The sequence below is a fragment of the Ipomoea triloba genome, chromosome 8 (assembly GCF_003576645.1).
Source record: "Ipomoea triloba cultivar NCNSP0323 chromosome 8, ASM357664v1".
In the NCBI taxonomy this organism is placed as follows: Eukaryota; Viridiplantae; Streptophyta; class Magnoliopsida; order Solanales; family Convolvulaceae; genus Ipomoea; species Ipomoea triloba.
The window spans coordinates 12,604,027-12,616,303 of NC_044923.1; the positions used below are offsets into that span (position 1 = coordinate 12,604,027).

The following is a 12,277-nucleotide window of genomic DNA, read 5'->3' on the forward strand; positions in this document are numbered from 1 at the left end:
ACCCCCCCCCCCCCCCCCCCCCTCCTCATTCCCAAGCCAAGGTAATAATTCAATAATAAAATCCTGTCTACTTTCCTTCTAATGGAAGCTGTTATTTATAGTCAATAAAGTTAAAAAAATAAAAAAAAGAATAAAAAAATAAAACAGAGGCAATAATCAATCAAAGATAACCACTCAATCAAGTATAACCAATCAATATATAATTCCTTGATTTTAGCTCCCAAATTATGCTATTTGGATCCCTTGATTATTTCCCTATCAATTAAGACCAATTTATCTCCTAGATGTAAAGCATGAGTTTTGGTTAGATCAGTCACGTAGTTTGAGGTTCGGTCCGTTCGGAAACTATTATCAAGTTTCACCCATGTTCAACCCCCACTGAGATTATAATCTTCTTTTTTCTCTTCTTAGGTGAATTCCTACCCAACCGAAAGAGGGTTTACAGCTATTGGTACTGGAGGTGATGATTTTGTGCAGGCTATGGTAGTTGCTGTAGAATCAGTTATTCAACAGCCTATCCCTCAGGTAGTGCATATGTTTATGCAAATTATGTCTCAAAAAATAATTTTTGCGTGATTAGAGCAAGGGTGAAGGTTAGAGCAACAGCCTATCCCTCAGCCTACTCTTTTCGTGTGCTCATAGTTATAAGCGTTGTCCGCCTTTCTTGCTACAAAGACTACACTTTTATTTGATATATAATTGCTCTGCATTTCCTTTTTAAAAAATTTTGTTTTATGTTTGCATACTTCAATGATATTAGGTTGTAATTGACAACTAAAGGCAACAATCTAAATCCTATTACTTGATCTTAGAAGTGATTTCAACAATCATTAATGTTTAATATGCACTTGTGAGATTGAACAGTTGATGGATTTACCAGTGCTTACGCCTATGATCCCCTACATTCCATATGTGCACCTTAAAATATGATAAGATGTATACATTAAGTTATTAAGTCGAATAGTGGATATGAAAGCTGATTGGTACTTGGTAGTATTATTTGAATAGTTTGTTGCATTCAACTTGTTACAAAAGTCTTTTTTTAGTGGTGCTAGAAAAGTAGGAAGTTCCAAGCTTAGGGTCCGTTTGAAAACCCGGAAAATGACTTCCGGGAGTCATTTTCCTGAATCCTGATTTTCCTGTGTTTGGGGTATTCATGGAAAATAAAGTCAAATGAAAATATTTATTCTGGTCAACAGAAAAAAGGCCCAATTTGGCGAAAAATGTTTTCCTAGATTTTTAGTCGGAAGAGATTTTCCGGATTCTTTATTTTCCCATGTTTATCTTCTTTCTCATCTCTTTATAGTTTTCAAATTATTATTACCACCAGAACCACAACTACCGCCACCAACCACCACCACCACCACAACCACAACAACTACCACCACCAACAATCACCACCAGAACCACAACTACCACCACCAACCACCACAACCACAACCACAGCGACAACAACCACCACCACCGCTACCACCACCAACACTACCACTACCACACCACCACCACCACTACTACCACCACCACCACACACCACACCACCATAACCACAACCACACCACCACCACTTATTGTTATTATTATTATAACAAATAATATGTTTATTTTCAGGAAAATTAACCAAACAAAAAAAATGCAATTTCTAAACTTTCAGCCAAACAGAAAAAGATAGTTTTCTGACTTTCAGCTAAACATTAGAAAATTACATTATTTTCTGGAAATTGAGTCATTTTCTGAAAATCATTTTCCGGAAAACATTTTTCAAGTTTCTAAGCGGATCCTTAATGAGTGGCCCATTTCCCTTTAAAAATGAATGGTTGGAAAATGACTTTTGTTGCAAGCATGTGAGATGCGATAGTTTGTTTGCGCTAGTGGAGATGGCTACACAAAAGCGCTTTTTTGTAGGTATGCTATAACAAATTCTGAGGCTTTTAGAGTATCATAAAATGGGTGTTGTGCTGAAAACATGCAGTGTTCACTGTTTACTTGCTCAAACATTCTGGCAATCCTGCTTCTTTCCCTTTAGACAACTTCAGTTTTATTTAGAAAAATCCATTTTCTAGTTTATGTGGACTTTAAATAACCCACAAGCTTCAATGTCTTATTCACCTGAATGACTCAATATTGTACCAGTAATAACTACTAAAGATTTTTGCATATCAGTCTGCACCTAAGAGGATAGCTAATTGCCTCTTTTAAAATGTATAGTAAGTGAAATTCAAGGTGCCAAATACAATTGCAATGCTAATTGTAAAAAAACTACATGTTTTATGTACTTCAACACAGGGTCAAGTGAGGCAGAAGGTATCCTCGGGAGGCAAGTACGTTTCAGTAAATATTGGACCCATTCATGTTGTTTCTAGTGAACAGGTAAAATGAATTCCCTTATACGTGTGCCAGAAATGCTCTTTTGATCGAAAAACTTAGGCAACATTTTCTTCAAAATGGATGTGGCAATAACAAAAAGCTGTCTTTTTTTTTTTTTTTGGAAATACTCATGATTCTTTACTAGGTAGTATATGTTCTATACTTTCTCAATCTTTTCCAGCCCAAAGAATCAATGCCTCCACCACCAGGGTATCTTGTGACCGCCCATTTAAAATGGTAACAGAGGCGCCATCACACTACATAGTAGTTGGAAAAAAGAAACTGTCATTCTGGTTAGGCATTTTGACAATGTAATTTCGCTGTGGTTTTTCAGGTTCAAGCCGTTTACAATGCCATGAGAAGAGATGACCGGATGAAATACTTTTTGTAAATCAGGTGGTTGGTTTACTCACATTGTATAGAGCACACAATTAGATGGGGCATTCCCCTAACATGATCTGCTATTTATTGTTCAGATTTAATGCCTTTTTAGTTTACTTTTAAAGCAGCCTTAACCTTGGTTTGGAAATATGTCATTTTGAATTCCCATGAGGGGTGGGTTCAGTATATCAATCTGTTCAAATATCAATGTGCCAACAGCAATTGGTGTATATTTATTTTGTTTTGTTTTTCAAGTGTAATGAATATTTACTTTTAAGTATGATGAAGATTATATTAATAAGTATAATGAATATTTATGATTTTGGTATTCTACTGTTGGTGAGCTTGTATTCTATATAAAGCTAGTGTCAATTCCAGACTTTGCTCTACTAAGAAAAGAAAAGGAACACCATAAATTACTACAACTTAAAACACATCACTATTTAGTCGTATACAAGATTTTTGCATTCAAACCATTGTTGGATATTTATATAGTATATACTAAATGGTTGAATATGTTACTTCAAGTATATCGGAAGGAGCCGGCCTGAAGCAAGTTGCCTCCTTTCGTTCTGGAAGGTGGCGACATTGCCTCCTTTCATTCTGGAAGGTGGCGACATCACCTCCTTGATGCCTTCTTCCAGATCTCTGGAAGGTGGCTACATCGCCTCCTTCCGTTATGGAAGGAGGCAGCATCTGCCTCTTTCTATATCGAAAGGAGGTGACGTCCACCTCCTTTCATTCTGGAAGGAGACAATATCGCCTAATGGAAGGAGGCTGGAGGCAATAATGTTGCGAATGTCGTCGGCCAGTCAAAAATAAATAAAAATAAAAGTAAAAATTAAAATTAAAAAATTATATATATAATTGTTATTTTTGTACTAGTAACATGTTGGTTACCGATAAATTATGTCTAATTGTCAATTCTAAAGAGTTCAAGTGTCTAATTGAACCCTTTTAATGTTTGAGGGCCTAATTGTTTTTTCATCAAAAGTTAAAAGGGTCTATTTAACCCTTTTCCCTTTCTTTTAAGCTATTTGTATGTTGGTAGCATAAGTCTTTTTTAAACAACATGATGGTATTTAAAAATGGTCTTAAAGTCTATCACCTTGAAGAATTTTTTGTTAAAAAATAGAAATATAAAAAGATTTTTTGTTACAAAAATGAAACAACACAAGAAAAATAAATAAAAAAAATTATATACTTAATTCCAGAAAGTGGCCAGGAATCACTCTGGGGAGGCTAGCCTAGTAATTTAGCAAGTTCATTTACTCTCAGAACAAAAATTGTCTTCTCTACTACTTTTCACTATCCTATCTTTTCTCAAAACTTTCCTCTCATTTACTCTCCGAATGAAAACTATACCCTTTTCTTTTTCTTTCTTTGGTCCACTAATGAGTTTTGTTCTTTTATTGGTCTCTAAATCACCAGTTTCTTACTTGGATTTGCCAATTTTTTTTAGGGTCTGTGTCATTGTCGATACAAAATGGATTTCTATCGCTTCCCAAGTTCCCAGGAGTTCTTATATTGTGGACCGTGGTCCCAAAACGACGTCGTTTCAGTAAGTGGGAGACGGAATCCGTAATTGACACTACAGTTCATCTCAAAAGATACTGCCTTACATTTGTTTTGATATTATCGAATGAAACTGTAGTTATATCGAAATATAACTGTAGTTGTGTTGAAATGTAACTGCAGTGTATATGAACAGATACTGAATAACAATTTCACATTTGTGTTTTATATTATCGAATGAAACTGTAGTTATATCGAAATGTAACTGTAGTTGTGTTGAAATGTAACTGTAGTTGAGTTGAAATGTAACTGCAGTTTATATGAACAGATACTGAATAACAGTTTCACATTTGTGTTTTTATATTATCGAATGAAACTGTAGTTATATCAAAATGTAACTGTAGTTGTGTTGAAATGTAACTGCAGTTGTGTTGAAATGTAACTGCAGTGTATATGAACTGAAAGTGAGTGGCGCGAATTCATCCGTCGACCCTTTCATTAATCAAAACGACGTCGTTTTGATGCGCAGTCCACAATGCATTGTGGACCATGGTCCCCCATATAAATTGCGAGTTCCCAGTTTGCACACAAGAGTGACTATTATTCTTACAACATGCTATTTTAATTACCGAATAGGAAAAACACAATACGGATTCAAACAAAGAAAGCATGGAATGAAGAAAAAAGTATTTACACAGAAAAGCTCCAAACACCATCGATCATACATATAAAATAATGAAGCCACACATCTATACAATGTTGTAATTAAAGTACGGTCGAAAACAATTCATACAAACACAAAATGAGAAGGCAAATAGAAAAGCAAAAACAAATCAAGAACAATGAATGTAGAAAATCGCAACAACTTAGGAATAGACGAAAGAAACCGGAGAGCAATGTAACTTTTATACTCCCTCTGTCCCATTTTACTTGTCCTATTTACTATTCATTGGTCAAACCAATTCTTTATTCATTGTTTATTTTCTTTAGTAATTTTTAATTATTTTTAAATTTTATTTTTGTGTATAATAGTACTTTTAATGTAGTTTCTAAATATATAAATTTTATATACTAATACTAAATTTAATATTATAAAAAATTGAATTAAAAATAACTTCAGTCAAACCTCGTTAACCGATAAGACAAACAAAATGGGACTGGATAGTATTATACATAGATAGTCGACAACATATAAGTAAAAGTTAGAACTTATCCATTGGAGAAATTAGCCCAACAACTTCTCTCAAATCTTATGAATTGAGAACATGAATGACAGGAAAAAGAAGTCTTGAAAAGGACAATTGAAGTAAAAGAGAAAGTTAACAAATTGGATAAAAAGACAGCTAAAAATAATAAACAAACTATAAATGTCAGAAGGAAACGTGCAACACAGCAACAAACTATACAAAGCACGGTCACATAAGTAGTGTCAATTTTGTCCGGGCCGGAATTTGGACGGCGGGTTATCGCAAGGGCAAAATAGGAAACTAATTTTGCAAGGAACAACTAAGAATGCACATAGTACAATATATTTCGCCTGAAAAAGTCTTGGGCAGCAGTGAGCTTTTATATTATACATTATACATAGATATAAAAGAGCATTGCCCTATACATTTTCAAGATTGTCTTTTACATTCCTGCATGTTTCTGGGGTTACCATTTTTACTCAATTCCAGCATAAACATAGTTCTCAGTAATAGCTTTCCCACCTGCACACGATTTTCAACTGCGTATCTCCAAAGCTGGTCGATTACGCAGCCTTCCTGGTTAGTTGATCCCTCGATGTGCTCTCGAATATCTTGTCAGCATTTCCAACCTCAAACCCATCTCGCCTGTGAAATTCCTTTATCTGTGGAAATATCAAGACAACATGTTGTTACGTTACCTGTCTGAAACTAGGAGCACCCCCGCTTAATGGACACACTAGAATGAGGCAATATAAGGAAATAAAGCTGTGCATTAGCTACGAGCTTTTGGCGTAGTGATAAGTACTTGATCCTAATAAATGGTATCAGAGCCAGGTTACGAGTTTGAGGCCATAGGAAACAATCTTAAGCATATATTATTACAACAGGCACCTGCCCACACTCACTCTCATTATCTGTAAAGTATATTTCATTGTGAACACAAGTTTGGTGTGTAACGTATTTATCTCCAAATTTCGGTTGAATTTAGAACATATTTTGTACAGAAACCAAAGAGGCATATAGTGAACACAACTCCAATTAATGAAGCATTTCAGGAGGTAAGTTGGCTTACCTCTTCCCGGGGTAAATCTTTGTACTCAGGCAAGACAAGACGTTCAGCAAATTCAATGTACGAACACGGGACCAATTCTGTTGTGCCATCTGAAAATTGAAAAGGGGCAGAATCTGCCACGGTTGAACTTTGCAGCAGAAGACCATCGGGGCTCACTAGCAAGGGAAGACCAAAAATTGTATCGATAATTCTTAACCATACTCCATAAGCTACTCATAAAGTGATAAAAAAAGGGGGCAGACAATAGCATACATTGCTCACTCACCTTTCAAAATACCCCCTTCAGAGTTCAGCTTAAAACCATTCTCCTCAATGAACCGGTTGAAACTGTCAATACTTGCCAAGTTTGATTTCAAGCGATGAGTAGATATAGTCACGTGATTCAAAGCATAGCCATTGACAAGTGTCCAAGCAGCATATTCGCTTTCACTGGAATTACAGAAGGCAGGACAGTAATAGAATTTCTTAGGTTAATCCAGTTAAATTTAGATCACAGGAAGACAAAGTTCTGGTAGAAAACATAAAAGGAACAAACTACCTAAATATAAAAAGTCTTGGAAGAAGTCCAAAACATTCCAGATTTCCAGGGGAAAGTGATCCATTTGGTAGGAGATGAAATAACTTCTCTTGAGGAATATATATAAGTAGGTGCAAATAACTTACCGAGCCAATTTCTGGAATTCTTCAAAAGAGGGCTTTTCCCATGTGAGGCAATGCAATGCACTGGCAAGAGCTGCATGCCCATATCCATTGCCAGATATGTTAGTATACTTTCTAATTATTTCCTGCACAAAGAGTCAACATAAGAGTGACAGAATTTCAGCGAAAATAATGCCCCTTCCATTCTCTCTCAGTTCCCTTTCTTCATTATGCGATTAATTTTTGTTATTGGTTTTCTTTTTCCTCGCAAACACAACATTGTCTAGAAAGAAATATTTCAAGAAGATTAAGTCAAGATTTCCATATTTCATCATGTTTATTCTCTTTATAGGTCTACACAAACCTGAGCTCCTGGACTCATTTGATCAACAAGGAGTTCTGATATGAAAATTCTCGGCAAGGGCCCACTAACACGAGTTCCATTCTCAGAATCTAACAACTTCGGAGGAGAGAACCAAAAGGCTTTCAACTTCTTTGCAGGGAACCTCAGCTCTTCCCGTTTCTCGTAACCAAAGTCCAAGAAGAATTTCGCCATGGAATCAATCCCATGTCCATTTACCTATAGCAATAGAGAGAACACACCTGATTCTTGTGCATCTATTTTCTCAGTAAAGTATTTCAAAGAAACCAAAGTATATCAACATTTTAAGTTGACAAATTGGTGGCTTTTTAAACAGAACATAAGAAATTAACAGAATAGGGAGCTTAAGAACAAACATTACCCCAAAGGTTCTGAAAGCAAAATGGTCATAGCAAATTCGATCACCATCCGCAGATCGAACAAGCTCCAAAATGGATTTAGCAGAAGGATTTTTGTTTAGGTAATTTGCTTCCATAATAGCCAATACACTCCTGAAGAACGATTCACTTCCCTATATGTACCAACAAGATTACAGTCACTAACCATCCAATAAATTCCAATTTCAGTTATTTGGCTCATCACAATAACCAAACAATTGCTTCACATAACACTATCGTATGCATATTCAAGATCAATGTTAAATATTCACTTAAACATATAAAATAGTAGGGAGGAATAACTTTTCTCTCGCAATAATTTCATTTCAGTAAAAAGGTATGATTATCTGAAAAGAAGGAGCTTTGGAGCCATTTCCATCTTGGGTTAGGGAAGCAGAGAGGGTTGAGAAGCAATTTTTCCTCTATTTAAAACAAGACCCTCCATGGGAGGTATATTCCAAGTGAGTTTACTGGAAATCTGAAAGAGGAAAGACGAAGAAGGATGAAAGCTGGCGGATATGAGGAAAGAGGAAAATGAATAAGAAGAATACAGGGAAAACAAAGAAGAAGAGAATCTGATCATGGTTTCCATGCAAATAATTTGATCTCTTCTTTGTTTCTTTCTTCTTCTCTATTGATGATGAAAGAAACAATTTCCTTAGTAAAACCTAGAACCCTCCGGTCATCTAATTAATGTCTTAGGTTGTCCCGTTTAGAATTCCTAGAGCCTGACAATTGACACACGATACGACATCATCCCTTTGGTTAGACAAGGATAAGTTCATCATCTTTAAATCGTTCATTGCTGATTGGGCAACATTTGAGATTTTGAAGAAATCACGCAAGTCATTATCCAGCTGTTTGGATAAAGGTACCTACAAGCCTACAACGTACCCTTTCACTTTCACAATCTTAAATATGAACAGAAGTTTTATTCGTTATACTATTTTTGAGAAATGCTTTATTCTCATCTTAAATTCCTTTTTGGTATAGCTTATAATACTTGTGTGTTGGTTGATCCTATCGCTAATTCCATTTTTAGTCCTAGATTTATAGGTGATATTCTACTTTTTAGTCTTCTTCTTTTTTATTTCAGAACATCCCCTAGGGGCAAGAAGATTCTTGCTACGGAGTACAATTGTGTCTCATTAATTACTTTCAAACTAATACATCACAATACACTTTCAATTTTGAGAATCTCAACTATTTAAACTGTGGAATCAGTAAAATTAGATGTGCTGTTAGATAAGAAAGCATACCTTCTTATCCAAAGCAAGCCTTTCATTGGTGGAATCATCATGTGTAGTGCCTCCAATAACCATATTCGTAGTCTGGCCTACCCTCCCTTCTGTCTTGGACACTTCTGCAACACCCACAATAATCAGTGTGTTCAATTCACTAAAGTTATTTAATGCTGAAGCTAAAATCTTTAATCAATTTCCATACTCCTTGTTCCCTCTCACTAATTAACCGACCCCAAATAGGCTTCTCCAAGTACTACACAACGTTTTTATATTGATCCGACCAGACCGACCCACCCTTATATGAATGATTAAAGAAATGCAGAAAGAAAGCTGGAATGAAATTTCAACTATATAGACCTGAAATCGCCTTGAGAACTGCTTCTTGAGGAGGATTTTGCTCGAAATCTTCAGGAGATGACGATTTGGGGGCCAATGTTGAACCTGTAATACTCTACTCCGTACTCCGTAGTAAATCTATATCTTTTGAGAATAACTAAAAAATAAATATATAAATATACGTGTATGTATATTATAATAATAATAATAATTATTATTATTAGCATTTTCTATAGGCAATGCACAAAAATATATGCCCAGTATTAATACTCTATATTAAAATCTTAGATTTATTTAGATTTTAGATATTTATATTATTATAATTAATGTAAATCATTTCTATAGATTCGATATTTATATTTAGAAAATAATTTATATAATACTCTAATATATAATGCTAATATATTATTAACATTGGAGAATATAAGAAAATATATGGTGGAAGCATATGCATGGTAACAATACTTGAAAAAGATAACAGGAATTATAACGGTAGAGTATTTTTTTACCAAAAATTGTATAGTTCAACTCTTATAGTATTATCTATATATATGATGAAATTGTATCCGTAGATTGAGTCCAGATCAAGGGTCCAAATTGGAGGTTTTAAAAAAAATGCGGTGGTATTATTGTAATTTTGTGTAAGTTTTTTTTTGCTTTCTAGTGCAGATTTTTCCTTCTTCCAGTGCACATTGTTATACCATATAGTGCACATTTTCCTTTCTTCCAATGCACATTTTTATGCCATACAGTGCACATTGTTCCTTCTTCCAATGCACATTGTTCCTTCTACCAAAGCACATTATTGTGCCATACAGTGCACATTGTTCCTTCATCTTGTGCACATTTTATGTTATACAGTGCACATTGTTGTGCCTTCCAGAGTTTTTTTTTTAATTGTAAATGACGATTTTTTTTTAAAGATCAATTAATCTTGATCACTAATTACTAATTTGAGTTGAATATTGTTTGTTTGTTTATTATTTATGGTCGTTTATGATTTGTGATGATGATCCTATATTAAATTTAATATTTTCAATAATTGTTTCACATCTTTGTACCTACAGTACACATTTTTTGTCTTGTACTGCACATTTTCTTTTCTTTCAGTGCACAATTTCCCCTCTTCCAATGCACATTCTTGAAGTTCGTATGTGGCGAAATTTTTTTTTATCTACGGCTGAGATTCTATCTCACTTCTCACCTGGGACTTCTATCTCACTCGAACCCGTTCCTATATATATATATATATATATATATATATATATATATATAAAGTAACGAAAAAAAATGGATATTAATGAATTGTATAACCTTCCTTCACTTATTACTTATTATTATCATCATCATCATTATTATTATTATTATTATTATTATTATTCAAGGTTGAAAAAAACGCTAGGTGACCCCTAGGCGCCAAGGGGGCGCCTAGCGTGTAACACCCCAATTTTCACATCTTAAATTTATTACAAAATCACTAATAATATATTGCGGAAGCTTATACATCTAACCAAAAGAAAATTGGTGTTACCGCCACGCTTAGGTATCTTTCCTATACCCAAACGCTAAGGCTAAACTTACAACATCAAATAACAATCCAAAGTCTAACTTACTACATATGGAAATAATCAATACAACCGGGTATTTCTCAAAATGCTAAAACTTCCAGGGTGTCTATTCTAAGATAGAGTAGATCTCAACCTCAACTTCCATCCTATTTATGTTCACCTGCAAAAATCATTTTAACACAAAAACAAAGGGGTGTATATCACAAAATTAGCATAAGCTAAGTAAGTTCCATTTCACCCCGTAAAATATAGGCTTGTGTTTTTATCATTTATCTCATAATATATACTTTTTCAAAAATAAATATGTGGAGATATATACTTTTCCAAAAATAACATATTTGTCAATGAGGATTAAATACCAAGTGGAGAGTCTTTAAACTCTCTACATAACCACCACTAGGCATCATAAGCCAAACCAAAATCAAATTGGGGGATTCAACCCACACCAATACTCAAATTTCATAATTCATAAACCAAATTGGGGGATTCAACCCACATCAATATCAATCAATTAATTTTTCATAATGACTACAATTCCAAAGGTAAGTTGTGAGATTTCCGGCTCACACCGGCACCAATATTATTATCCTCCAATGACCAAATATGTATATATATAATTTCCAAAATATCATTTCTTCATAATAAATATTTTCTTCAATAAAATATATAATTTCCCAAACCATATTTTTCTCCACAATAATTCATTCCATAATAATATATCATTCTTAATACATATATGTATATAACACCAAAATTCCAAGCCAAGCATTTACTCAACACACGGGTTTGACCCGTAAAAATCAATTCTCGACAATTCGAGAATCATACACATATTATGCAATGCACTTGTGATCACATGAACATTATTATGCACATAATTTGTAAAACATATAATTTTGATATCATATCATATCATATATAATCAAAATATACTTATATATATTGGGGCAAAATATATAATTTTAGTGAACATGAAATCTTACCCTTGAAGACCAAAACTCTCATCAACACTTAATGGGATTCTAACCACTTGATAAGAAACTTGAGAGGCTAGATTTTCCTTCAAATCCTTTAAACACCAATAGCTAAATCCTCTCATTTACTTGAAGACTTGTGAAGAGAATTTGGCTATGGATTCTTGAGCTTCAAGGAAGAAGATGAAGACTAATACTCTCTCTCTCTCCTCTCTTTTTTTCCTCTCTAAATTTCGGT

General features: G+C 34.2%; 2 protein-coding genes across 3 annotated transcripts in view; one reads left to right on the plus strand and one right to left on the minus strand.

Moving 5' to 3' along the window:
* Window positions 1-12,277, plus strand: part of LOC116028076 — a 58,223-nt gene that overhangs the window by 3,960 nt on the left and 41,986 nt on the right. The gene's annotated exons all lie outside the window — the stretch shown is intronic.
* On the minus strand, window positions 5,724-9,639 carry LOC116028077. Of its 2 annotated transcripts, none has more exons than XM_031269871.1 (8): window positions 9,519-9,639; window positions 9,177-9,280; window positions 7,902-8,051; window positions 7,523-7,738; window positions 7,183-7,304; window positions 6,785-6,948; window positions 6,520-6,674; window positions 5,724-6,109 (listed from the first exon to the last, which is right to left on the minus strand). In XM_031269871.1, exons 2-8 carry the CDS (start codon window positions 9,237-9,239, stop codon window positions 6,011-6,013), a joined length of 969 nt encoding a protein of 322 aa, XP_031125731.1. In that variant the 5' UTR covers window positions 9,240-9,280; window positions 9,519-9,639; the 3' UTR covers window positions 5,724-6,010. The 2 variants fall into 2 exon arrangements, with proteins under 2 accessions (XP_031125731.1, XP_031125732.1); XM_031269872.1 differs by having other exon boundaries at window positions 9,177-9,277; window positions 9,519-9,630.

Coding starts and splice junctions, on each gene's coding strand:
- LOC116028077 (XM_031269871.1), bottom strand. CDS start 9,239: ATGGTTATTGGAGGCACTACACATGATGATTCCACCAATGAAAGGCTT. Junction 6,949..7,182: donor GAATTCCAGAAATTGGCTCG/GTAAGTTATTTG, acceptor CTGTAATTCCAG/TGAAAGCGAATATGCTGCTT. Junction 6,675..6,784: donor TGAAGGGGGTATTTTGAAAG/GTGAGTGAGCAA, acceptor TTCCCTTGCTAG/TGAGCCCCGATGGTCTTCTG.